We start from the raw sequence: 24346 nt of genomic DNA, 5'->3' as shown, positions 1-24346 counted from the left end.
GTAGAACTTGATAAAGTGTTCGGAGAGGACAATCCTGCCGCAACACAAATATCAGAAGAGCTCCTAAAAAGAGCTTGAGAAGAAGCCATTCCTCTAGAGGAATGGGCACGCACAACTAGAGGTGAAGCCAAACCACACACCTCATAAGCCACTGAGATGGCCTCAATCACCCAATGAGAACATTCTCTGTTTGGCGACAGCCGGCCCTCTGTTTTTACCACCAAAACACACAAACAATTGCTCCGATCTACGCCACTGGGCTGATCGGTCGACTTAGACCTTCAATGCCCTGACTGGGCAGAGGCAGAGAGGCCGTGCATCACTCCCAGTCTCTGAATTAGGAGAGTAAAAAGCCTCCAAAACCACCTGCTGGGAACAAAAAAGGGGTTGACACGACCTTGGGAACGTATCCTGGTCTGGGACGCATCAAGACTTTAACCTGCCCCGGGGCAAAGTCCATACAAGCCTGCAGGTCCCCTATTCTATTGCAAGAGAACTGTCTTTAGAGTCAAAAACTTCTCTAACACAGATTATTATGGTTCGAACGGCTGACCTGCCAGAACTTCCATAACAATGGCTAAATCCCAAGAGGGAATTCCTACAGGGCGGAAAGGCCTAAGCCGTCTCGTCCCTTGTAGAAAACGAGAAACCAGGAGGTGACATCCAACGGAAACACCTCCTATTGGTACGTGCTCTGCCGAAATAGCGGCCACATACACTTTAAGGGTGGCTGTGGCCGCACCCTCAGAAAAACGACTTTGCAGGAACTCCAGTATTGAACTCACAGGGCAATGAACTGGGTCCAGGTTGTGCTGGCTGCACCAAGAGGCGAACAGCCTCCATTTATAAGCATACAGACGTCTCATAGAGGGGGCCCTAGAATTAAGGATAGTATCTGTAACCTGGAATGTGAACAGCCCTGACCGACAGAAACCTGGTCTGTGCCCAAAGGAGGACACGCTTTGCAAACCTGTACAGGGGACAAGAGTGTAGATCTCCTTGGCGATTCAGGTACGAAACTACAGTCATGTGGTCCGTCCTGACCAATATGTGACACCCCTTAAGACCCCTTAAGGTGAGAACCGTTTGAGTGCCAGAAACACTGAACACGTGCGGGAGACAGCCTTGCCCGCATCATGTGAGAGTCTGGCAGCAACACACTCTTCTGAAGGTTTATGCGTAAACCCAAGCTCCTCAAATGGCTGAGTACCAAGTTTCGATGTACAATTGCCAAGTCCTGTGATTGAGCTAATATCAGCCAATTGTCCAGGTAGTTTCGGACACCCTGGAGCCGCAGCGGGGCCAGAGCTGCATCCATACACTTTGTGAAAGTTCGAGGAGCCAGAGCTAGTCCGAACGGAAGAACACTGTATTGATACGCTTTGGCCTCGAAAGCGAACCTGAGGAACTTCCTGTGGCTCTTGACGACCTGGATGTGGAAGTACGCATCCTTCAGATCGATAGTCACAAACCAATCTCCGGACTTCAATGGACTTCAATGTCAGCCGTTTGAATCTGCTCACTCTGAGCACAAGGTTTAGGCAACGTAAGTCCAGTATTGGACACAAGCCACCATTCTTTTTGGGCACAACAAAATAGCGGCCGTAGACGCCTGACTCCATCTGAGTGGGGGGCATTTCTTCTAAAGCCCCTTTCTCTAGTATTGACACAATCTCCTGATTCAGAGTCGAAATTTCCCCAGGACGCACCGTTGTGAGAAGGATTCCGGCCGAAAGGAGGTGGGCCTTTCCTGAATTGAATGGTGTAACCATGTCGAATGGTACGTAACACCCACTGCGAGACTTCGGGCAGGCGCTGCCACGCGGCCCAGTACTCTGCTAGGGGTGTTAGCCGTTCACTTTCTTAATTTCTCCAGTACCGACAGCAGAACCGATAACGTCCGAGCTTATCGATCCAGCGGTCTTTCGGTCTTGGAAGAAGGGGAGAGGCCTACAGGGCTGGGCTGGGGCGCGTCTAGCGATCATTCAGCTCCACACCAAAGGTGTTCCCATAGCAATATTCACAGTGTTGAGATACCTATGAAAGGGAACTCTTAATATCAAAAACAAATTTTGAACCTGTTATCATATGACACATGAATTCTGACACCCATCTAAACTTTCTATATCATGGGAGGATCATAAGCAAAACATTTTATTATGCTCATTTATTATGCTCATATTTTGCTCATTTTATATCTCATTTTTACACATTTTGTGTTGAGTGCGTTCATTCATCGAGAGCATTCACTTCCTGACGCTCAAACCCACTGAAACCAGCATTTATATAGTTTCTCGGCTCATTCATGCTTGTTCTTTTGACTTTCCTCCTGATTTAGGGGCTTCAGAAGGGTCCAGGTTCGCATTGGGCGGGTCCTAATGGAGACCGGACTCTCTCTTCCAGTGGTTCGGCCGACGGTGGCCCTCACAATCAGGTTGGACATTCCTCTACGACTCCCTCAGAGCCGGCTGTCAATCACCAGTCCTCCTCGTCGTCCTCCTCTTCCTCATGGCTAACGGCTACCTCAGGTGTTCCCCACGGCACCGGCCCGACCAAAGAGAGCAACGGCTCCACTGCCACCCAGCACCACAGTCCCAGTTCCAGGTCCAGGCCCGGCTCTCCGGCACACGATCCGCAGCTCGGGGGGAAGGAGATTCCCGCCGCTAACTCACGGCTAAACCACGTTCACCCTGGCTCCACGCTAACGGCTCCGGGCAGCTCCACCGCCTCCTCGCCCGCCTCCGCCCTGTCCGCATCATCACCGTCACCTGTGGAGCCCTCGGCCAGCCTTAACAAGCCCGGCTCCACCGTCACCGTTAACGGGAGTGGAGGAGGAGCGTGTTCGGAAGACTCTCGAAGCCCGGTGAAGCTGGAGCCGCTAAAGCTAGAGCCGCCGGAGCTGTGTGCTAAAGCACCTCACAGACCCACGCTCTCGTCCTCCACTGTCTCCATTTACCCCACATCCCCTGACGTCCTCAAGGCCTGCAGGTACATCTCGTTTTTATCTTTAAACTGATCATAACTAGTCAGGCAGACTTGTCTAATAAGAATTTCGAAAAGTATATCTGATTACCCCTTGACTACCCCTTTACGTTGGTCAAATTAATTCTTAAAGGGATAGTTTACCCAAAAATTAAAATTACCCCATGATTTACTCACCCTCAAGTCATCTTCGGTGTTTATGACATTCTTCATTTTAGATGAATACAATCGGAGGTATATTAAAAAATGTCCTGGCTCCTCCAAGCTTTATAATGGCAGTGAATGGCCGTTTCTGTTTTGAAGTCCATAAAAGTGCATCTATCCATCATAAAAGTGCATCTATCATCATAAAAGTGCATCTATCCATCATAAAAGTGCATCCATCCATGTTAAGTGTATGTCCATCATAAAAGTGGATCTATCCATCATAAAGTGCATCTATCCATCATAAAAGTCCATCTATCCATCATAAAAGTGCATCCATCCATGTTAAGTGTATGTCCATCATAAAAGTGCATCTATCCATCATAAAGTGCATCTATCCATCATAAAAGTCCATCTATCCATCATAAAAGTGCATCTATCCAGTGCATCTATCCATCATAAAAGTCCATCTATCCATCATAAAAGTGCATCTATCCAGTGCATCTATCCATCATAAAGTGCATCTATCCATCATAAAAGTGCATCTATCCATCATAAAAGTGCATCCATCCATGTTAAGTGTATGTCCATCATAAAAGTGCATCTATCCATCATAAAGTGCATCTATCCATCATAAAAGTCCATCTATCCATCATAAAAGTGCATCTATCCATCATAAAAGTGCATCTATCCATCATAAAGTGCATCTATCCATCATAAAGTGCATCAGATGCACTTTTATGATGGATAGGATTATTGGTGCCCCCTTGCCAACCCTCCAGGACCTGTACTCTTCCAGAGTGAGGAAGAGAGCAGGTAAAATCATCACAGACTGCACTCACCCTGGACACCCCCTGTTTGAACTGTTACCGTCAGGACGGCGACACAGATCACTGGCCACAAGAACATCCAGGCACAGGAACAGTTTCTTTCCACAGGCCATTTCCCTTCTGAACACTTAACATGCCCCCCAATGCATATGCCTGTAAGTGCAATACTCCCACTGTCTAGTGCAATATTCTCTAAGTCAGGTGATATTTATATTTATATTATAATTCATACTACTCAACATACTGTAAATATGTTCATAATCTGTAACATGCACTAGACTCCCACTGTCTAGTGTAATATTCTCTAACTCAGGTGATATTTATATTTATATTATAATTCATACTACTCAACATACTGTAAATATGTTCATAATCTGTAAATGTTTATTCAGACTAAACCCAACTATTTTTTTTTTTTTTTTAAATATATTTTATTCTTAGAATTTGTATTACTATGTTTCTTGTTGTATTTGTATTTGTATATGTGCACTGGAAGCTTCAGTACCAAGAAAAATTCCTTGTGGGTGCAAGCACACTTGGCAATAAAGCTCTTTCTGATTCTGATTCTGATCTGTCCATCATAAAAGTGCTCCACAGGCTCCAGTGGGTTGATCTCAAACAAGCACATCTGCAGTACTAAGCATTTGCAAAACTCAATTACACCTGCGTAACAGGAAAGCAGATCAGACTTTGAGATTGTTGTATGCACAGACAGAAATATGCACTATATTTTGAAGCGTTTGAATGATGTTACACATGGGCTTGCACAAAATTTGCCACCGCATTTTAATTCTGACCACAGTGAGATTCTGAGGGTGTCGAGTTTGACCAAACTTTCAGTTAAGATTCATTTTGATTAGTTGTATTCTGCATAAATAACACTACCTAATATCATTAATATTTTCAGGAATCTTGGTAAGAATGGTGTTTCGAGCAGCCGAATCCTGTTGAACAAATGCCCTCCTCCTCGCCTCCCTCCTCCGCCTGCTCCTCCTCTGGATAAAGACAAGCTCAACCCTCCCACTCCCAGCATCTACGTGAGTGAGCGTGAGAGTGAGCGTGAGAGTGAGCGTGAGAGTGAGCGTGAGAGTGAGCGTGAGAGTGAGCGTGAGAGTGAGAGTGAGCGTGAGAGTGAGCGTGAGAGTGAGCGTGAGAGTGAGCGTGAGAGTGAGGGCGAGAGAGTGAGTGAGCGAGTGAGTGTGAGCGTGTGTATGTTTCTGCACGGAGATGTGTAACGCTGCATGTGATTGACAATGCGTTTATAATGTGTTTCAGTTGGAGAATAAGAGAGATGCTTTCTTCCCGCCACTGCACCAGTTCTGCACAAACCAGTCCAACCCAGTGACCGTCATACGGGGCCTAGCAGGAGCCCTCAAACTGGGTCAGAGCCTTTAGCCTCTCTCTCTCTCTCTCTCTCTCTCTCTCTCTCACACTCACACTCACACGATCACCTGAAAGGCCAAATGTGGGAGCGACGCACTTCTCTGCAGTTTCCATGGCAACTAGAAAACAGATTGAAACTTGCTTTGCTGTCCATTGTTGAAAAGAATTCAAGGACGAAATGCAAAATTCTGTGGCTGATTTACTGCTCGCACTAGTGTTATAAAGCCGTGCGAGTTTCAGATCAGATTTTATGGCTATATTATTTATCATATATCAAGCTTTTTTACTTTTACATAAATGCTTTTGACATGCTTTTTCCAGAGTGAGTTGTTAAAGCTCTTCAACTGCCATTGACCAGTGTGCTGTAGAAAACAAATAACCATTAAATAAAATACAGACAAAGACACAAGTTAAACAACAAACCATAAAAACACAGATTTAACTCATGAATTATAAGCCAGATCAAATAAAAATGATTTTAACTTTGATTTAAAAATAGATATTGTGGGAGCAGTTCTGATTAGAACAGGTAAACTGTTCCAAAGTCTCGGTCACCTGACCCGTCAGAAGGAGATGTTCACCACAGAACAGCCATGTGACCCTGTAGCCCAAGACTCTATATAAATGCCTCATTCATTCATTCATTCATTCTCTCTCTGCAGATCTGGGCCTGTTCTCCACGAAGACGCTGGTGGAGGCGAACCCCGAGCACCTGGTGGAGGTGCGCACTCAGCTGTGCCAGCCGGCCGATGAGAACTGGGACTCCAGCGGGCAGAAGAAGCAGTGGCGCTGCGAGGGCACTCGATCCTACACCACCATCGCCAAATACGCCCAGTACCAGGCCTCGTCCTTCCAGGAGTCTCTGAGGGTAAAGCTAACTCTAACCCTATCCCTAACCCTTCCAGGAGTCTCTAAGGGTAAAGCTAAGACTAACCCTATCCCTAACCCTATCTCTGAGGGTAAAGCTAACACTAACCCTATCCCTAACCCTCTAACTCTAACCCTAACCCAGGCCTCGTCCTTCCAGGAGTCTCTGAGGGTAAAGCTAACCCTATCCCTAACCCTTCCAGGAGTCTCTAAGGGTAAAGCTAACACTAACCCTATCCCTAACCCTCTAACTCTAACCCTAACCCAGGCCTCGTCCTTCCAGGAGTCTCTGAGGGTAAAGCTAACCCTATCCCTAACCCTTCCAGGAGTCTCTGAGGGTAAAGCTAACCCTATCCCTAACCCTTCCAGGAGTCTCTGAGGGTAAAGCTAACCCTATCCCTAACCCTTCCAGGAGTCTCTAAGGGTAAAGCTAAGACTAACCCTAACCCTAACCCAGGCCTCGTCCTTCCAGGAGTCTCTGAGGGTAAAGATAACTCTAACCCTATCAGATGGAGAAACACCCAGAGGGATTTCTTTATTACAGATACCAATTATATGCATTTTTATGTGCCCAAAAAACATTTATTTGTTTTATTTCTGGTTTTGACAATTATAACAACAGTATTGAACTAAACAAACTGTTTTAACACTTATTAAATACTGCAATTTTTGCAATTTCACTCCCTCATTGCATACAATACACACTTCTACATCAATAAATAGTCTGAAAGTAAAAAAAAAAAAAATATATATAATGCACTGTCACTAAATTGTGTTTTAAATCAAATCTTTGATAAGGTAAACAAACAGGTAATGAATCTGAGCATGTAATATGTATGAGCATTACATACAATGCATGTAAAAAGCATTTAAAAAGCATAAAACATTCTAAACTGCCTGAATAATAATAAAGAAATTACTGCCTTTGCATCTTTATATTTATAACAACAGCATTAATATTAACAACAGGCAAAAGAAATTTACAAAGTCTAATGTTTAGAGTTTATTACTAAGTCTAAGTCTAGAGTTCATCTAAAGACAGACAACATTTGTTTAGGAAAACTGTTTCCTCATGTGTGCAGTAAGGGACCGTTCGGTATTTATGGAAGGGGCCACCGGAGGAAAATAGGGGAGGGTCATGTCTTTTTATTCTTTGTTGAGGGGAGGGTCATCCAATTTTTTTTAGTCTAGGGGGAGGGTCACCCAACTTTTATATTCATGAAAACAGCAACATTTCAAAGTGGCTTGTTTGGTGCTATTTTTTTCCATTTAGATCGATGTTGATCTCGCGTTATCAGCCCCCCTTCGATATCAGATGGGTCTGACCCAACAAAAATCCAGTTTGGCGCTGTTTGACAGTGCGCGCGCACTTCAGTTCGTGCTTAGAAAAAGTGCATCATGTCAGAACAGAATGCCAATGAAATGTTTACCCGGCAAAGCTTTAAAGCACGAGCAAATAATGAACTTTGTGATTGCGAATAAGTGCACAGTGTCCTGTGAGTGTAACTCTACCACTGCATTAACATGTTGTGAACGTAGGCCTACGTCGAGTTTTACAGTATTGGGACTGAGGCGCATACTACCATATTTTAGTTTCCATTCTTATTTTGTTTCCACGATGTGTAAGATGTAGGGCTACCACATCTTTAAATTACTATTAGATTTATTTAAGTTAACATAAATACGTAGACCTACACCACAAAAACTAGTTGAGGATAAATTCGTTAAACTTGGGCGATTCCAGTGTTATGGACGTGACATTTGCAGTCAATACGTGAAATATATATATTCTCAGAAAATGCATTTAATACCAATATTTTGAAACGTCTGAAAGGAGTCAAGACATTAGAAAAATATCAGTCTACACATGCGTTTTATATTTAATATGAGGGAAATACACATGTGACGTGACACAAAAAATCTTTAACTTTTAGGTGGCAAAATATTTTTTAGTAATTCTATAAATTACACTGTGCAAACCAAAAGATATATACCCACCGGATGAATAAAGATCGGCCTCCACAGAACATAACATATTATTTTTATTTTATTTTTCGTGGTCGCATTTATGTGAAAAAACAAAAAACAATGTTACGGGCGTGACAGTTCTCCATTACGGACATGACTGCTCTGAAAGCGACTTTAAAAATTTCACCGAGACCTCAAACAGAAAGCACAAAGCCTTTCTTTAAAGTGAATTTCGTTTTTTTATTAATTGTATCTTAATTTTAATCAATGTTTTATCTGGATTTAAATAGCCTAAGAAGTAAATATAGTAGAAAATAGATAATCATGACACGGAGGCGCGGGCGAGAACTGGACTCTTGTCTCATAAATGAACCGAAACTCAGCGTAAGGCTACTTGCCTCACAGACCTGAGAAATATATAGAAAGCTTGAAATGTCTACTTTTAAACAGAACAATTCAAAACGAAGGAAAACAGACTGCTTTCTGCTTATGAAATGTGCATTTCTCTCTGGCGCATTCTGAGAAGATCGCGACGCATCGTCAACTTCATCTTTGCAGTCGACACAGAAAACACGTTTATTAATAAACAATTAAAATGTCTCCTTGCTATATTTGACATATTCATAATAATTACTTTTGCCGGTTCTTTGTGACAGCTTTTAGATGCTTTGTTGGCAGCGCCAGTGCGCCACCCACATGTTGAACGAGTCACACCGCATCAGCACCAAAAATCGTGATACGAACCGAATCGTAGGTTTGGTCTATCGTTACAGCCATAGTAAGATGAGAAAGCAAGAGTTTATGGTTTTAAAAAACAAACAAACAATGGCTATCTGAACATCTTTGCCAAGCGCAGTACAGAAGTAGGCTAATCAATAAATTATCGGGGAGGGTCATGCCTTTTTTCACAATCATTTTGGAGGGTCATAGAAAAATGTATTGCTGGCGAAGGGAGGGTCATGTCTTTTTTGACAACAGATCTCAAAACTCCTCCGGTGGCCCCTTAAATAAAAAACAAACAGTCCCTAATGGCTGGCCAATTAACTTTATTAATTATGGGATGCAAGTTATCTTTCCCCTGAACGGTGTCGTTGACTGATCTCCCCTCTGACGCACTGCTTTAATGCCACACAATTCTCAAAACGGCCACAAGATGGCGCCGTTTACCGGTCAATACAATGTTACAGAACTGACACCTGATTACGGGAAAATGCTTAAATATCGGGAAAACGATATATCGGTCGATCTCTAAAACTAGCACTGATCGTGTGCATGTGGTATTTTGCGTAGTAAGTGACTGAGCTTGTGTGCTTTCAGGAAGAGAATGAGAAGAAGGGGCAGAAGGAGCTGTCGGACTCTGAAATCACGTCATCGGAAACGTGAGTTTGACGTGTTTAATAACCGATGATGCTTTAGCTGCACTGATGCTAACCTGCGCTTACTCTGTTACTTCTGCTCAGTGTTTCTAGGAGCCGCAAAGCTCCTTTCAAACAAGTCAAGTTTGGGACCAACATCGACGTCTCGGATGAAAAGAAGTGAGTCCTGGGTGCATGTGGTTCCCCTTTGTGTTTTTTGTATTTTGTAAGTGATAGTGTCTCTTTTATTGCCCAAAGCCATGTGTTGGTTTGAGCAAGCAGTGATTTCAAACTTAGAACAAATGACAGGCCAGTTTCTCTGAATGACTGGAGCACCATCACTTCTTCAGCTCAGTGTGATGAGTCTGTAGTGAAGCATGAGTTCAGCTGTTGCTCCCCCTGCAGGTGGAAACTGCAGCTGCAGGAACTCAGTAAACTGCCTGCGTTTGCTCGAGTCGTGTCCGCCGGAAACCTGCTCAGTCACGTGGGCTACAGCATTCTGGGTATGAACACGGTCCAGCTCTTCATGAAGGTCCCGGGCAGCAGAACTCCAGGTGAGAGCCGCTGTCGTTAGACATGCTCATATCACATGATCTCTCTCTGCTCATATCACATGATCTCTCTCTGCTCATATCTAGGGCATCAGGAGCACAATAACTTCTGCGCCGTGAACATCAACATCGGGCCGGGCGACTGCGAGTGGTTTGCCGTGCCTGAGCCGTACTGGGGAGTGATGAGCGAGTTCTGTGAGAAGTACGTGACGTTTCAGACCTGCACAAACCTCTCGTTCCTGATCGTCTGAGAGCGACTGTAGTCAACAGGCTTCATACACCGTTTGACATTTGATTTGAGTCATTTCCAGGATAAGTATGGAAACATTTGTTTCCAGACTATTGACCCTATTCAGTTTTCTAAAATGTAAAATGAAGAATTTCTAAAAATACATTTATCATACAAGCAGAGTGTTTTCATGGCAGAGGGTGAGTGATCCCTGTGCCTCTCGCGCAGATAAATCAATTTATGGGAAACACCGTTTAGTGATTGTTGAACAATTTTCATTATGCAAAGCAAATCTCTTAAACTTCACTAGTCGAATGTGTGTCACTCAGACCAGCAACAGATAAACATCACCTAAATCAGACTTTACTTTGCTTTCTGTGTTTATTAAACATCAAACCATGATTACAGTATCAAACCGATGTGTCAGCGGGGAATACATACAGGTTATAAAGCGTTTTAGGTTTCTTCTCATCATGCAAGCGCATGTTATCACTTGGAGAAAACCAACAGAAAAACCTGAGAAAATAAGAATATTTACAGATGTGTATATATACTCAATGTAATGCTGTATGAACCATTTATGTTAAATACGGTCTGATTCTACAGAGGGGTTTGGAAATTTGAGTCTGGAAAAGTATGGAATTTTGAAATGGAAAATGTGTAGGAGTCAAAGTTCGAGATGCTTCATCCAAAGATGAAAATTGTCCTCGTTTGTGTTTCGAAGACCAATGAGAATCTTATTTGGCGAGTGAATGAAGATATTCTTAATGAACTCTGAGAGAGTTCTGTCTCTCCTGTGAAAGTCTGATCTCCCGAAACTCTGACGCTTCAAACGTTCATAAAGAGATGGTGAAATAAACCCATGTGACTGGAGTGGATTAATCTGAAGAGACACGAGCACTTTATATGATCAACAGATTTAATTTTAGCTTTGATCATCGGTAAACGAAAGCTAAACTTGACTTGTGAGAGCAAACCTCATTCTTGCAGAAGAATCGTGAGACTGAACCTCGTCTGTGTTCATTCGCTGATTAATGTTTAATCTGATCATATAAAGCGATCGTGTCTCTTCAGGAGACTTGGATTAAAACACTTTCAGTGGAGGGACAGAAATTGCTCAGATTTCATTAAAATATCTTTGTTTGTGTTTCAAAGATGAAGAAAAGTGTTACGGGTTTGAGATGACATGAGCGAGTCATTGATGACCATTTTTAATTGTTGCTTGAACTAAGACTTCAGATCATGTGGCGGATCTGAAACCGCTTCTGTTGTCGGTCCTTGGATTGAAATGCTAGTGTCTCTTCTGACGCCCTTTTGCAGGAACAACATCAACTTCCTGAAGGGCTCGTGGTGGCCGAACCTGGAGGACCTGTACGAGGCGAACGTGCCGGTGTACCGGTTCATCCAGCGGCCGGGAGATCTGGTGTGGCTGAACACGGGAACGGTGCACTGGGTCCAGGCCATCGGCTGGTGCAACAACATCTCCTGGAACGTGGGCCCTCTCTCAGGTGCGCGACCTGCTCGAGCCTCGTGTAGCGGTGCAGCGGGTGATCGTGAGGATCAGCTGACCCACGGTTCGGCACGCATGGGGTTCGCGGATTACCTGATACATTTAACCTTCATAGACTGAACGTGTATCATTTGGACGGATTTTGTCTTGCCAATTTCAGGGCTCGAATTTCAGCGCGGGATTGCGGGTATTGCGCATAATTTTAATCATTCCCGCAGGTCTCCCACTTGTAATGCGGGAAATTCCCGCAAACATTGATTCACTTTAGCATGTAGGTTGTATTAGTACATTAATCCACACAGATTATAAAATAAAATTTTAAAACTGTCTGCGAGACGCAATTTCTCAAACAGCGTGAGTGATTCAGCGGTGCTGCGTCTTCTCTCTCTCGTCTCTCAAAATGGGTTGAACAAGGCAATCGTTAAGCGCTGCAGGCGGCGATCACACTCTCGCGTTTCGGGAGTCAGGATAGACGGAATTGTCACTTGCATAATCGGGCCAGCATTGCATCATGAGTAACTAAAGTTTACCATTTGCACGTCTTTTTAAGTCTTACCAGTTTAAACATTCACGCAGTTTTAAACTATTCGGTACTTGCGCGCTGTCTGAGAGATGTTTCTCTGCACACATACATAGAGTAAAGCCGCCTCACACACAGCTCGTGGGTAACAAAAGTTATTTTTCGTGGATTATATCGCATTAACAGTCAAAAACATGCGAAAATGATGTCAATTTCGGTCTTGGTGAGTATCCTCTAAACACAGTCGGTTACGTCTTCAATAAGCATAAATCGCACATGACCGTATAATGAACACAGGATCCGTGCACTAGCTCTTATAGGGACAGCAGACATATGTGTCTGTCATTCATTTGGTTGTCAAAACAACAAAACATGGCTTTCATTTTAAGGAATCAGGATTAATAGCCTATGTATTTAATTTAGTCAGGACTTAAATACTACCCAGTGTTATTTTACATTTGATTACTTTATTCAGTCTCTGTATTTCTGAATACTAGTGTTAGACCTAAGCAAAAACTTCTCTCTTTATTTCTCTTTATTGGTATCTTTATTCTATTGTATTTATTTGTGCTACTTTTTTTCAATTTAATCCAAAGATTGAAATCAAGCTTCCTTGAGTCGTGTAAATTCTTAAGAACAAAATTACCCCATTGTAAAAATGCAATGAGTGAGCATACATTTAGGCGAGATATATGTAATAAAAAAAAAAGTCTAAACTCCCCCCTCAAATTAAAAATCCCCCCCATCCTAATCACCTAATCTCCCCCCCCCATTTTCCAAAACGAAATTCAGGCCCTGCAATTTACACATTCAAACAATTTTAAACGCGGAAAAGGAGGCGAAAATTGGGACTTTCACATTATCTGTGCTCTCTTAGAGCGAGGCCGAGGCGTGTCAGTCAGCGCTCGAACACCGAATTGATTCCTCTTTTGCGTTTCCTTGCCCTTGAACGGACACATGCACACAGAACTATGACTGAATGCCCGTCTCGGCAAGTGTTCTCTCGGTTCTGTCATCAGTGAACAGCTGAGAAAGATACCGGATGTTTGTCTTAAAGTGACAGCAGCCTAATATTCCTGCTGTCGTCTGCGTCATTAATGTTAATAAAACATTATATTATTTATTTATATTTATCTATATTTAATTTCTACCGTGAATACTGTTATTTTACATTTAGGCTTAATTAATTAATTAGTACCTGAACACTACTGTTAGACTCTGTAACTTTATTTACATCTCGGCTTGATAATTTGTGTAATTGTTCTTATTTTATCACTGACTTTTCACTTGTCTTTAATACTGTTTGAACTTTACCAGTTAGGCTAGTAGTTTTTGCTGTAGTACCTAAAAACTTAAAGTGAGCTTTAAGTAACAAAGGAAAAGCAAAGTTACACACCCCCTCCTCCATAAATTTCTTTGCTGATCCGAACCGTGAGTTTTGTGATCCGTTGCACCACTAGCCTCTCGTGTCCGCTGTGGTCCACTGTCATGTGACCGTGTTTGTCTGCTCCCTGCAGCCTATCAGTACAAGCTGGCCGTCGAACGCTACGAGTGGAACAAACTCCAGAGCGTCAAATCTATGGTTCCCATGGTGCATCTGTCCTGGAACATGGCGAGGAACATTAAAGTGTCCGACCTCAAGCTGTTTGAGATGATCAAGTGAGTGAAGTTTCCTCCGTCAGCGTGTTTATCTGGCCGGTAACGAGCCGTAATCAATCTCTGTGGTGAACAGGTTCTGCTTGCTGCGGACGCTCAAACAGTGTCAGGCCATTAAAGAGGCGCTGGTGGCTGCTGGGAAGGAGACGATCTGGCACAGGAGAGGCCGAGATGAACCGGCGCATTACTGCAGCATCTGTGAGGTGAGTTCTGGATCTGATGCCGAATAAACGTTCCTTCTCATTAGGGCTGTGAACGAATATTCAATCTGTAATTATTAATCGAAAAATAAAAAACTATTAAAATTTTATTATGTTGCTTTGCTGGCCGTAAATGCAGAGAATCCCTGATAAATCCCAAGCACTAACTCACTATAATCAAATTCACTGGGTGGAGCTGTGGAACGTGTTTAACATGTTTGTATTTGGTCACATAATGTCGTCGTCTGCCTCGCGGAGTTTGGAATTACTTGGATGAAAAGTATCTTACAAAATGGAATTACTTTTGATCAAATTAATTAATGAAACTGAGCTATCATAATATCACCACCACAATGAGAAATCACTTCCAAACACCAGTCGAATGAGGAAGACCGTGTCCATCACTGCAGGTGAACTCAGCTGAACCCGAGCTGGGTTGTAACGGTGTACCGGTATGGCGGTTAATCGCGATATTGACATGTACGATTATCATATCGTGAACATTTGCTTATCCACGGTTTTGGGGAAAAAATTAAACCAGATCTCACCAAACTTCTTTCCACTTGACTGCTTAGACTCCACCCATACATGTGTAGCGGAGAAGCTGTCGGAGACTGAGGCTGCGAACTCTTATCTCTAAAATGCACTTTTCACAATCTCTAAAATAAATCTCTTGATGTCCCCAGAGTGTGTGTGTGAAGTTTTAGCTCAAAATACCCCACAGATATTTTTATATAGCATGTTAAAGTTGTCAGTTTTTGAGGGTGAGCAAAAACACACTGTTTTGTGTCTGTTCCTTTAAATGCAAATGAGCTGCTGCTCCCGGCACAGGGGGCGGAGCTTCAACTGCTTGCGCTCACACAGACATGCACTGAAAATATCAAAAACCTTTAGCCTTTTATGTTCAAACCGGAGTCAGAAAATGATGGAGAGACTCAAGAAGAAGTGACAACATGTAGAAGCAACAGGACGTTTCTGAACGGTTGGTTGAAGAATTTATGTAGCTTATGAGTAGTTATCTTCTAGTCATTGATTAGCATATTCAGTCTTGATAATCTATAAATCGTGTTCAGGGGACGGGGTTTATGCAAATTTTAGGGTTAGTGATGGGTTAGTCACTAACCCCTGAAGAAGCTCATTGTAGTTCCTACCAGCCGTTTGTTGTAGTCCTTAAAAATCAATTTCTGTAAAAGCAAATATCTTCCTTTGCCTTGAACTTTGAGTTGTAACTTTGCAGATGTTGTTTATGCTCAAACAGCAACATTACACACTAACTAAAGTTAGAAAAGTCAAATCATAATAAACCACCCCTTTAAGGCCGTATTATTTCCGTGTTGCTGAGGGAATTTACAGTATAACGCAGATGTCACGTAAAATGCGCGATTTGATCAATGGATGAATAAATCTTAAATATAGCTGTACAATAAATCAGATCGCTAATATGAGTGTGTCTATTAATATACAGCGCAAGAAACCGCTATATACTGTAAATCTATATTCTGTGAGAATGAGCAGCGCCGCTTCGCCTAGTACACACTCAAGTGTGTGTGTGACGCTCACGGTGTTTAAAGCGTCTGCCGTCTCACTCACTATATGAGGACGTGAACACAGGAACACATCCAGAGCTGCTCTGAGAGAACTAAATGAGCATTTCATAATTGTATTTAAAAGAATCATCGTCAAATACTCTGACTGAAACTCACAGGAGTTTAGTACAACCTGTCAAAATAAAAGTTCAGTTTAGCTTAAAGAAATATATTACTATTGTACAAATAGAATGAAGCCATCTTAAAGTTACAACAATAATAATATAGTTTATTTTATTTAAGAAATAATATAGTTTTTTGTCTGTGTGTCATTTGTTACATTTGTTACATGTGTTACATTTCATCTGATTGCATTTTCAATAATATATTTGTATTAAATCATAAAATCCAGACAAATTATATCAGACAACCTGTGGAAATAAAATACATTTCATAAGACTCTATTATCCTATAAATATCTTAAATAATAATTAATAAATTGAGAATAAAAATAAGTTAAGGTTTTATGAATTCAATTGATTAGACATGTTTGTTCAAATGGGAGATGTGCAGCTTTATTTTTTCTCTTATTTTTTCAAAAGGTAGACTCAAACTTCCATAAGCTTTTTTTTTTTTTTATTAAAAGTTGTTTTAATAAACCATATGTTCAACCAAAAAACCCTATCCGTTTTCATTCATTTAAGGGTCATTGTAGCTGATGATTATAATAATAATAATAATTGTTTAACCCTTTAGAACCTGAAGCTAAAATAGGTGTTTTTCACATATTAGATTTTTTTTACTGTAAAATTCTAAAAAAAATGTGCTATCTTCATGTGCAAGGTGTCATCTTTCTCAGAAAAAGATAAGCTTTCAACAAATTACAGTTTGTGAGGGACCAAGCAGTCAAGGAATGAGGACCTTCAAAATATGTTCCCAAAAAATATATATTTGACTGAATTTCAAAAACAAATCATATACACAAAAGTTTCAAAAAGGAAACAAAGTCCAAATAATCAAACAAATGTTAGGCCTATAAAAGAGATCAACAGAACAAACTAAACTCAAACAACTGAGTACGTATAAAGACAAACTGAACTGATCTACAAGCTAAACAGAGACACATTTATACAAACGGACTAGTCCACATTAAAACATAAGGGAAGACAAAAACAACAACTTCACTAATACAACAACAAAATCAATACCAAGGCTAGTAAATAATTACAATATAATTAAGTGCATATTTTTAACACAAATAATAAATCTAGGAAAAAGAAAGAGCAATTAGGAAAGAAAATACCAACACAAACATTTGAGAACCCCCCCACAGTTAATCTGCTGGTTGGTAGCGGCAAGCGGAACTAAATGAGCAGGTGAAGCGGCATGCCGGCCCTTAATTCGCATGGACCACAAACGAAACTAGCCGATCACCATCCGAAGCTCCAGTCATCCACTCCTCAGCAACACAGCGGTAACTTAAACTCAAAGAAAGCAATATTAATAAATGTGTGTACTGCACAACACCAACTGGATTGTGTGCACTTCAACCAGTCAGTGATGTACTGCAACTCAAATAAATATCTTAATGAGAAATAAACAGTGTCTAAGTCTTATTGCCAAATAAATATATGAACAGAAACAATTGAGAAAATAAAACGAAATACTAAAGAATGTGCAGGATAAATTACAAGAACATATGAGTAATGGGTGTTTGTATGTATGTGCGTGCGCAACATCACCGCTCACTGATGTGTGGCTGCATCGGGGCCATCACAGTTATTGACCATTATTGTGTGTGGTGAGTTTGTAAATAGAATTTAAATAGACAAAAATAAATAAAAAATATACAGATTTTTATTTCGGAAAAAAACAGAAAAAAATCATGAACAAAAGAAACTAACACTTTAAAGTTGAAAAATGACCTATAATACATGTATACAAGTCTTTTTTGTGACATTGGGTTGCACAGTTTTCATTTAGGACACTTTTTTCATACACGCACACATTCATAGGCACGCACACATACACATGCACACACACATACACATGCACACACCAAGTGAAAGAGTAACGGCCATCCGCCTCATCCCAAATCATCCCAATCCCCTCTTCTGCTGTCTAACACTTCTTTCGCCATGTATTTGTTCGTTTCTTTTATTATTTTATGCAATCCAGCACACTATAACCTGCCGCGCGTCGTATCTCTCTGTTCAAATCCTTCCATCCCGCGCTGCTGTCATTTGCAGACGGAAAGCATGACATTACCGTAATAAGCCTATATTGGCGAAAAGCGCATGATGTCTACTTTTAGGAACTATTTGAATTATTTTGATAGTGCAAACGGTTGAAGAGTTACAGTGACATGAATACAGCTTGGTTGGCTGTCGTCGTCAACGACACATCCGGTTTTAAAGGGTTAATACCGTATGCTGTGAAACCGTGATATTTTCTGAGACGATTATCATACCGTGAAAATCTCATACTGTTACAACCCTAAACCCGAGTGAGTGAGATGATAGCTTAACTGATAGCAAAATAATTTTGAGACGTTTGCTTCCTTTAAGTTTGGTCGAATGAGACTTTAAGAACAGAAAACGCAAAGTGCTTTTCGAAACTTCGCTTAAGCACACCGTTATCTGTGTCTCTGCCACGTCTGTCAGCGTTCTCTCACTCCAGCATATTACTGTTTTTCTCAACATGAACATGTGAAACAGTATGAACACGATAGCCATATGCTGACTCGAGTGTAGCTGGCGCTGCTTTATTAGCGGGGGTTTTTCCCGTTTGCGTTTCTTGAGCTTAAATGCTTTTGTTCTTTGGATTTTTTTTGTTTAGACATATTGTTTAACTTTTTCAACTAAAAGAAAACCTTAACATATAACGTAAGCTTGTTGTGTATATTGCCTAATCGTACACTTGTTCAGAAATGGTGACAATTTTTTTTTTTTTTTTCTTAAACTTAAAAAGTAACGTCTTATTTAACGTCATTTAAATGAATATTCAAATATTCGATTTTCATGAGGCCGAATATTCGAATACAATATTTTTGAAAAATGGCGATCCCTTGTTCTCATCAGACGACGTGCTGAAATCAGCCTGTGCTGTGTTGTTGCAGGTGGAGGTGTTTAACCTTGTGTTGGTGTTGTTGCAGGTGGAGGTGTTTAACCTTCTGTTCGTGACAAGCGACAGCTACGCCCGCCGCTCCTCCGTGGTTCACTGTCAGGCCTGCGCTCGGAAGGGCAGTGGAGAGCTGGAGGGGTTTGTGGTGTTGGAGCAGCACCGGATGGACGACCTCATGCAGGTTTACGACCAGTTCTCTTTAGTAAGTCATTTTATTTCAATGCCATTCTTATTTCAGGGTGTGTCTGAAGGGTTTAGATCCGGAGGGGCTCGCCTGAAGGGTTTAGATCCGTCGCCTGAAGGGTTTAGATCCAGAGCGGCTCGCCTGAAGGGTTTAGATCCGGAGCGGCTCGTCTGAATGGTTTCGATCCGGAGCGGCTCGTCCGAAGGGTTTAGATCTGGAGCGGCTCGCCTGAAGGGTTTAGATCCAGAGCGGCTCGTCTAAAGGGTTTAGATCCGGAGCGGCTCGTCTGAAGGGTTTAGATCCGGAGCGGCTCGCCTGAAGGGTTTAGATCCGGAGCCTGAAGGGTTTAGATCTGGAGCAGCTCGTCTGAAGGATTTAGATCCGTCGCCTGAAGGGTTTAGATCCGGAGCGGCTCACCTGAAGGGTTTAGATCCAGAGCGGCTTGTCTGAAGGGTTTAGATCCGGAGCGGCTCGCCTGAAGGGTTTAGATCCAGAGCGGCTCGTCTGAAGGGTTTAGATCCGGAGCGGCTCGCCTGAAGGGTTTAGATCCGGAGCGGCTCGCCTGAAGGGTTTAGATCCGTCGCCTGAAGGGTTTCGATCTGGAGCAGCTCGTCTGAAGGGTTTAGATCCGGAGCGACTGAAGGGTTTAGATCTGGAGCAGCTCGTCTGAAGGGTTTAGATCTGGAGCAGCTCGTCTGAAGGGTTTAGATCTGGAGCAGCTCGTCTGAAGGGTTTAGATCCGTCGCCTGAAGGGTTTAGAACCGGAACGGCTCGCCTGAAGGGTTTAGATCTGGAGCAGCTCGTCTGAAGGGTTTAGATCTGGAGCAGCTCGTCTGAAGGGTTTAGATCCGTCGCCTGAAGGGTTTAGAACCGGAGCGGCTTGCCTGAAGGGTTTAGATCCGTCGCCTGAAGGGTTTAGATCTGGAGCAGCTCATCTGAAGGGTTTAGATCTGGAGCAGCTCGTCTGAAGTGTTTAGATCCGTCACCTGAAGGGTTTAGATCCGGAGCGGCTCGCCTGAAGGGTTTAGATCCGGAGCGGCTTGCCTGAAGGGTTTAGATCCGGAGCGGCTCGCCTGAAGGGTTTAGATCCGGAGCGACTTGTCTGAAGGGTTTAGATCTGGAGCGGCTCGCCCGAAGGGTTTAGATCCGTTGCCTGAAGGGTTTAGATCCGGAGCGGCTCGTCTGAAGGGTTTAGATCTGGAGTGGCTCGCCTGAAGGGTTTAGATCCGGAGCGGCTCGTCTGAAGGGTTTAGATCTGGAGCGGCTCGTCTGAAGGGTTTAGATCTGGAGTGGCTCGCCTGAAGGGTTTAGATCCGGAGCGGCTCGTCTGAAGGGTTTAGATCTGGAGCGGCTCGTCTGAAGGGTTTAGATCCGGAGCGGCTCGCCTGAAGGGTTTAGATCCGGAGCGGCTCGCCTGAAGGGTTTAGATCTGGAGCGGCTCGCCTGAAGGGTTTAGATCTGGAGAGAGTGTGTGTGAGAGTGTGTTTAACGTGAGCATTTGGAATAACACTCTTTGCTCACCTTGTGTTTTTCAGGCTCCTGCTCTTCATGCGTCTTCATCTTGACATTAAGATGCTCTACATGTGGATATCACATTACAGGAACTCTATTAACGGACCGTTTCTGATATTCAGGACAGTGGTGTCGTCTCTCGCGAGCACACGGGACCGTCGACTCCAGCGGCTGTGTGCGTCTATGCAACCGGTCTATAACTGCAGTGTGTGGTTATGGCCTGCGGGGGGTGGTCTATAACTGCAATGTGTGGTTATGGCCTGCAGGGGGTGGTCTATAACTGCAGTGTGTGGTTATGGCCTGCAGGGGGTGGTCTATAACTGCAGTGTGTGGTTATGGCCTGCAGGGGGCGGTCTATAACTGCAGTGTGTGGTTATGGCCTGCAGGGGGCGGTCTATAACTGCAGTGTGTGGTTATGGCCTACGGGGGGCGGTACTGAGCGAACTTCCTCTCCACACCGGCTCGCCGCTGCTTCATGTGAGAAACTGATCACAAAAACTGGGGAGGAAATTATGGGAAACTTGTTTTTGTACATAGTGTCAATCACAACTGGCATCGTCACTTACAGACTACTGACTTGAGACGTTCTTTTTGTATTTTGTTAACATGCTGAAACCTGAAATCTTTTCCTTGTGTCTCAAGGGTTCGCCTTCACGAAGGAGCGCTAGCCTAGCTTTTTGTATGGTAGATATCGATTTTACGATGACTTTGGATGGCAAAATCTACAAAAAAATATTTGTAATGTGAAGAATTAGGTTATATATATATATATATATATATATATATATATATACATATATATATATATATATATATATATATATATATATATATATATATAATTTTTTACTGCTTTTATGTTTTTCCTGTCTTGTTATTTTGACACCATGTTCAATATTTTGTTTCTTAGGTAAGAAAAAGGAAAAAATTGTGGAAAAACATAATAGCCAAGTCACAAAGAAAAATGTGTTGCACATAGAGTAAGGAATAACGTTTAAATTGTCTGTGTTTTTTTTCCTTCCTCGTTTGTTTCTAATCCTGATGTACATTTACACTATTTATAAATACATATTTATTGCTTGAAGATATTTGTGGATGGAATGCTGTTATTTTTCCCAGAGTACCTGCCATTAAATTTGAAGGAGTTTGGTCATTTAAACTACTCCTGCATTTTTCTATATAGAATTAAACTGCTTAGTAAGCATTGTACAGAAACTATTAAATTGTTTTATTGTTTGAAGAATGTTTTATGAGTTATTAAACAAGTTGTCAACATTTTCATGCACTTGTATTAAGTATGTGTCGATACGTGAAAGTCCTCGTCTTTATGAAGACATCGCATCTGTTTTAATTGCTCACACACATCAAGTTCCTGAGTGTTTCCGGTGTGTCCGGTGCGTCCTTCTATTCGGACGCTGTTGTGTTTTTGGCCGATTCAGCATGTAGAATCGGGCGGTGAGAGAGAGAACTCTGATTGGCGGTTCAGTTTAGCAAATGCTTACAAAAATACAGCAAGGTTTTTAAACTCTAGTTCTATAAAATTAAGAGCAGAGAAATGTGCATCAGGTGTACTTTGGTTTTTAATTCATTTATGAAGCCAATGCAAACTGTATCGTTACATATTACATTGTTATATTACAATGCCATCATATTCTGTGCAGGCGATTAGCTTACTTTGCTGTAAATAGAAATTCCTGACAATATCACTGCTAAATACCTTTAAGTATTGTGGTATTCTGCCATGTTGCTCACTGAGTCGTAAACAACTCGTAAAGAAAATCCTGAGCTTCCCACTCGTATTTACGCCATTGTGGTGGCACTCATTTACCTTCAACTCGTAAATTCGATCTTTACGAGATGACTTGAACGCACCAAAAGAACGTGATCAGCATGATTGATTTTCAAATGGTAAGCAAGCGCTGCTTTGTATGCAGTCTTCGTTTCGCTTTTCCTTTTGAATGACAAATATATCTGCTTCAATAGTCCGTTATCTCCTCGTGTCAAGATTTTCTTTCCGCGACGCGACAAAACTTGTCTTCATTAGGTTTTCATCTGCTCTTTGGCGTTGGTTTGGTGTGTTTATATTTCCCCTATAACCAATAGTGTTGTTCTTTTTGGGCAAGACCTGCTGAAAGGTTAGCAGCGATACCCGTTCGCCAGTGTTGTGTATCGTACATCAAACTTGAGTAATGTTTGTTTACTGTGAGGTCAGTTACAATTGAACAGGCTTTGAAATGTCCAGAAAGGTTAAAGTTCATCAGCCTCTCATGTCTTGTCTTTCACTGACAAACATTCACAAAAGGACTTGTTTACGTCACACGGCTCTATCCAGCATGTTCCTCGTTTACCCAGATCCCCCTGTGTCTGAGAGAGAAGAGTTTCCTCCGCAGACAGCAGCTTAGAGTCGGCCGGATGTGTTCTGGATCTGGGCCGGATGTGTTCTGGATCTGGGCCAGATGTGTTCTGGACCTGGGCCCGACTCTATGCTGCTGTCTGGGTCTTGTGCTTCAGGAGCCAATCGAAGGGGTCTCGACTCTGAATCAGTCTTTCTGGCGTGTGTTACTGAGCACATCTCTTGTCAAGTCAAGTCACCTTCATTTATACAGCGCTTCGAAACTCGATTGTTTCAAAGCAGCTTTACAGTGATAATAGGAACTTAAAGTAACAGATTGTTTAGGCTTTACAGCAGCTCTAGGATAAAGTTATTGTCCAGCAAAGGTTAGTTTTGATTGATTGATTCACTTCCGTTGCGAAGATCATTAGTTATAAACTTAGGGGCCGCTAACACGACACCGTTCTAACAGGAAAACCCTTAACACGCTCCGGCCGCCCATCCGCACAAAACAGTGCCTGGTGTCTCGAGAACGCACTCCCTGAAATAGGTTAGAAGGTGCATACCACCTATATCATCTAGCTTTGAACTGACAGAGTGTGTCTGCTTCCCGGACAATGTTAGGAAGACTGTTCCAGAGTTTTGGTGCTAAATAGGAAAAGGATCTACCGCCAGCAGTCGATTTTGATATTCTAGGTATTATCAACTGGCCGGAATTTTGAGATCGCAATAGACGTGAAGGACTATAATGCGTTAAGAGCTCGCTCAAGCACTGCGGAGCTAAACCATTTAGTGCTTTGTAAGTAATCAGCAATATTTTAAAATGTATACAATGTTTAATAGGGAGCCAATGCAGTGTTGACAGAACAGGGCTAATATGGTCATACTTCCTGGTTCTGGTAAGAACTCGAGCTGCTGTGTTTTGGACCAGCTGTAGTTTGTTTATTAAGCGTGCCTAACCCTAACCCTATACCACCCAGTAGAGCATTACAATAATCTAGCCTTGAGGTCATGAACGCATGAACTAATTGTTCTGCATTTGTCATTGAGAGCATATGACGTAATTTAGATACATTTTTAAGATGGAAAAATGCAGTTTTACAGATACTAGACACGTGACTTTCAAATGAAAGATTGGTATCAAAGAGCACACCCAGGTTCCTGACCGAAGACGAAGACTTGACAGAGCAGCCATCAAGTGTTAGACAGTATTCTGGATTATTACTTGAAGTTTTTTTCCCAATAATTAGAGTCTCTGTTTTTTCAGAGTTAAGTAGTAGGAAATTACTGGTCATCCAGTTTTTTTATATCAGCTATACATTCCGTTAATTTTGTGAATTGGTAAGTTTCGTCAAGGCGTGAAGAAATATAGAGCTGAGTATCATCAGCATAACAGTGAAAGCTAATTCCATACTTCCTAATGATATCTCCCAAGGGTAGCATGTACAGAGTGAACAGCAACGGTCCTAGTACT

General features: G+C 42.2%; 1 protein-coding gene and 1 long non-coding RNA gene across 5 annotated transcripts in view; both read left to right on the top strand.

The window, feature by feature from the left end:
* The window catches only part of kdm6al (lysine (K)-specific demethylase 6A, like), a 62332-nt gene extending 40513 nt beyond the window's left edge, over positions 1–21819 (top strand). For 3 of the 4 annotated variants that reach the window (XM_082189573.1, XM_082189574.1, XM_082189575.1), the window contains 13 exons: positions 2339–2988; positions 4864–4993; positions 5232–5337; positions 6002–6207; positions 9492–9553; positions 9635–9709; positions 9935–10083; positions 10168–10282; positions 11630–11817; positions 13857–13998; positions 14072–14198; positions 18876–19046; positions 20564–21819. In XM_082189573.1, the coding sequence (XP_082045699.1) occupies positions 2339–2988; positions 4864–4993; positions 5232–5337; positions 6002–6207; positions 9492–9553; positions 9635–9709; positions 9935–10083; positions 10168–10282; positions 11630–11817; positions 13857–13998; positions 14072–14198; positions 18876–19046; positions 20564–20593 (2151 nt within the window). In that variant the 3' untranslated portion in view covers positions 20594–21819. Of the gene's footprint in view, positions 1–2338; positions 2989–4863; positions 4994–5231; positions 5338–6001; positions 6208–9491; positions 9554–9634; positions 9710–9934; positions 10084–10167; positions 10283–11629; positions 11818–13856; positions 13999–14071; positions 14199–18839; positions 19047–20563 lie in introns of all 4 variants that reach the window. The other variant, XM_082189572.1, reaches the window with a different exon arrangement.
* Positions 2996–4520, top strand: LOC309513652. Its single transcript, XR_014211511.1, has 2 exons — positions 2996–3535; positions 3746–4520. It is a non-coding gene; the product is annotated as an uncharacterized lncRNA (long non-coding RNA).
* Positions 21820–24346: the final 2527 nt, after the last annotated feature.

Source organism: Leuciscus leuciscus (genome assembly GCF_965113295.1).
Source record: "Leuciscus leuciscus genome assembly, chromosome: 14".
NCBI lineage: Eukaryota > Metazoa > Chordata > Actinopteri > Cypriniformes > Leuciscidae > Leuciscus > Leuciscus leuciscus.
The sequence above is the reverse complement of the archived record's forward strand: the minus strand, read 5'-3'. Positions and strand labels throughout refer to the sequence as shown.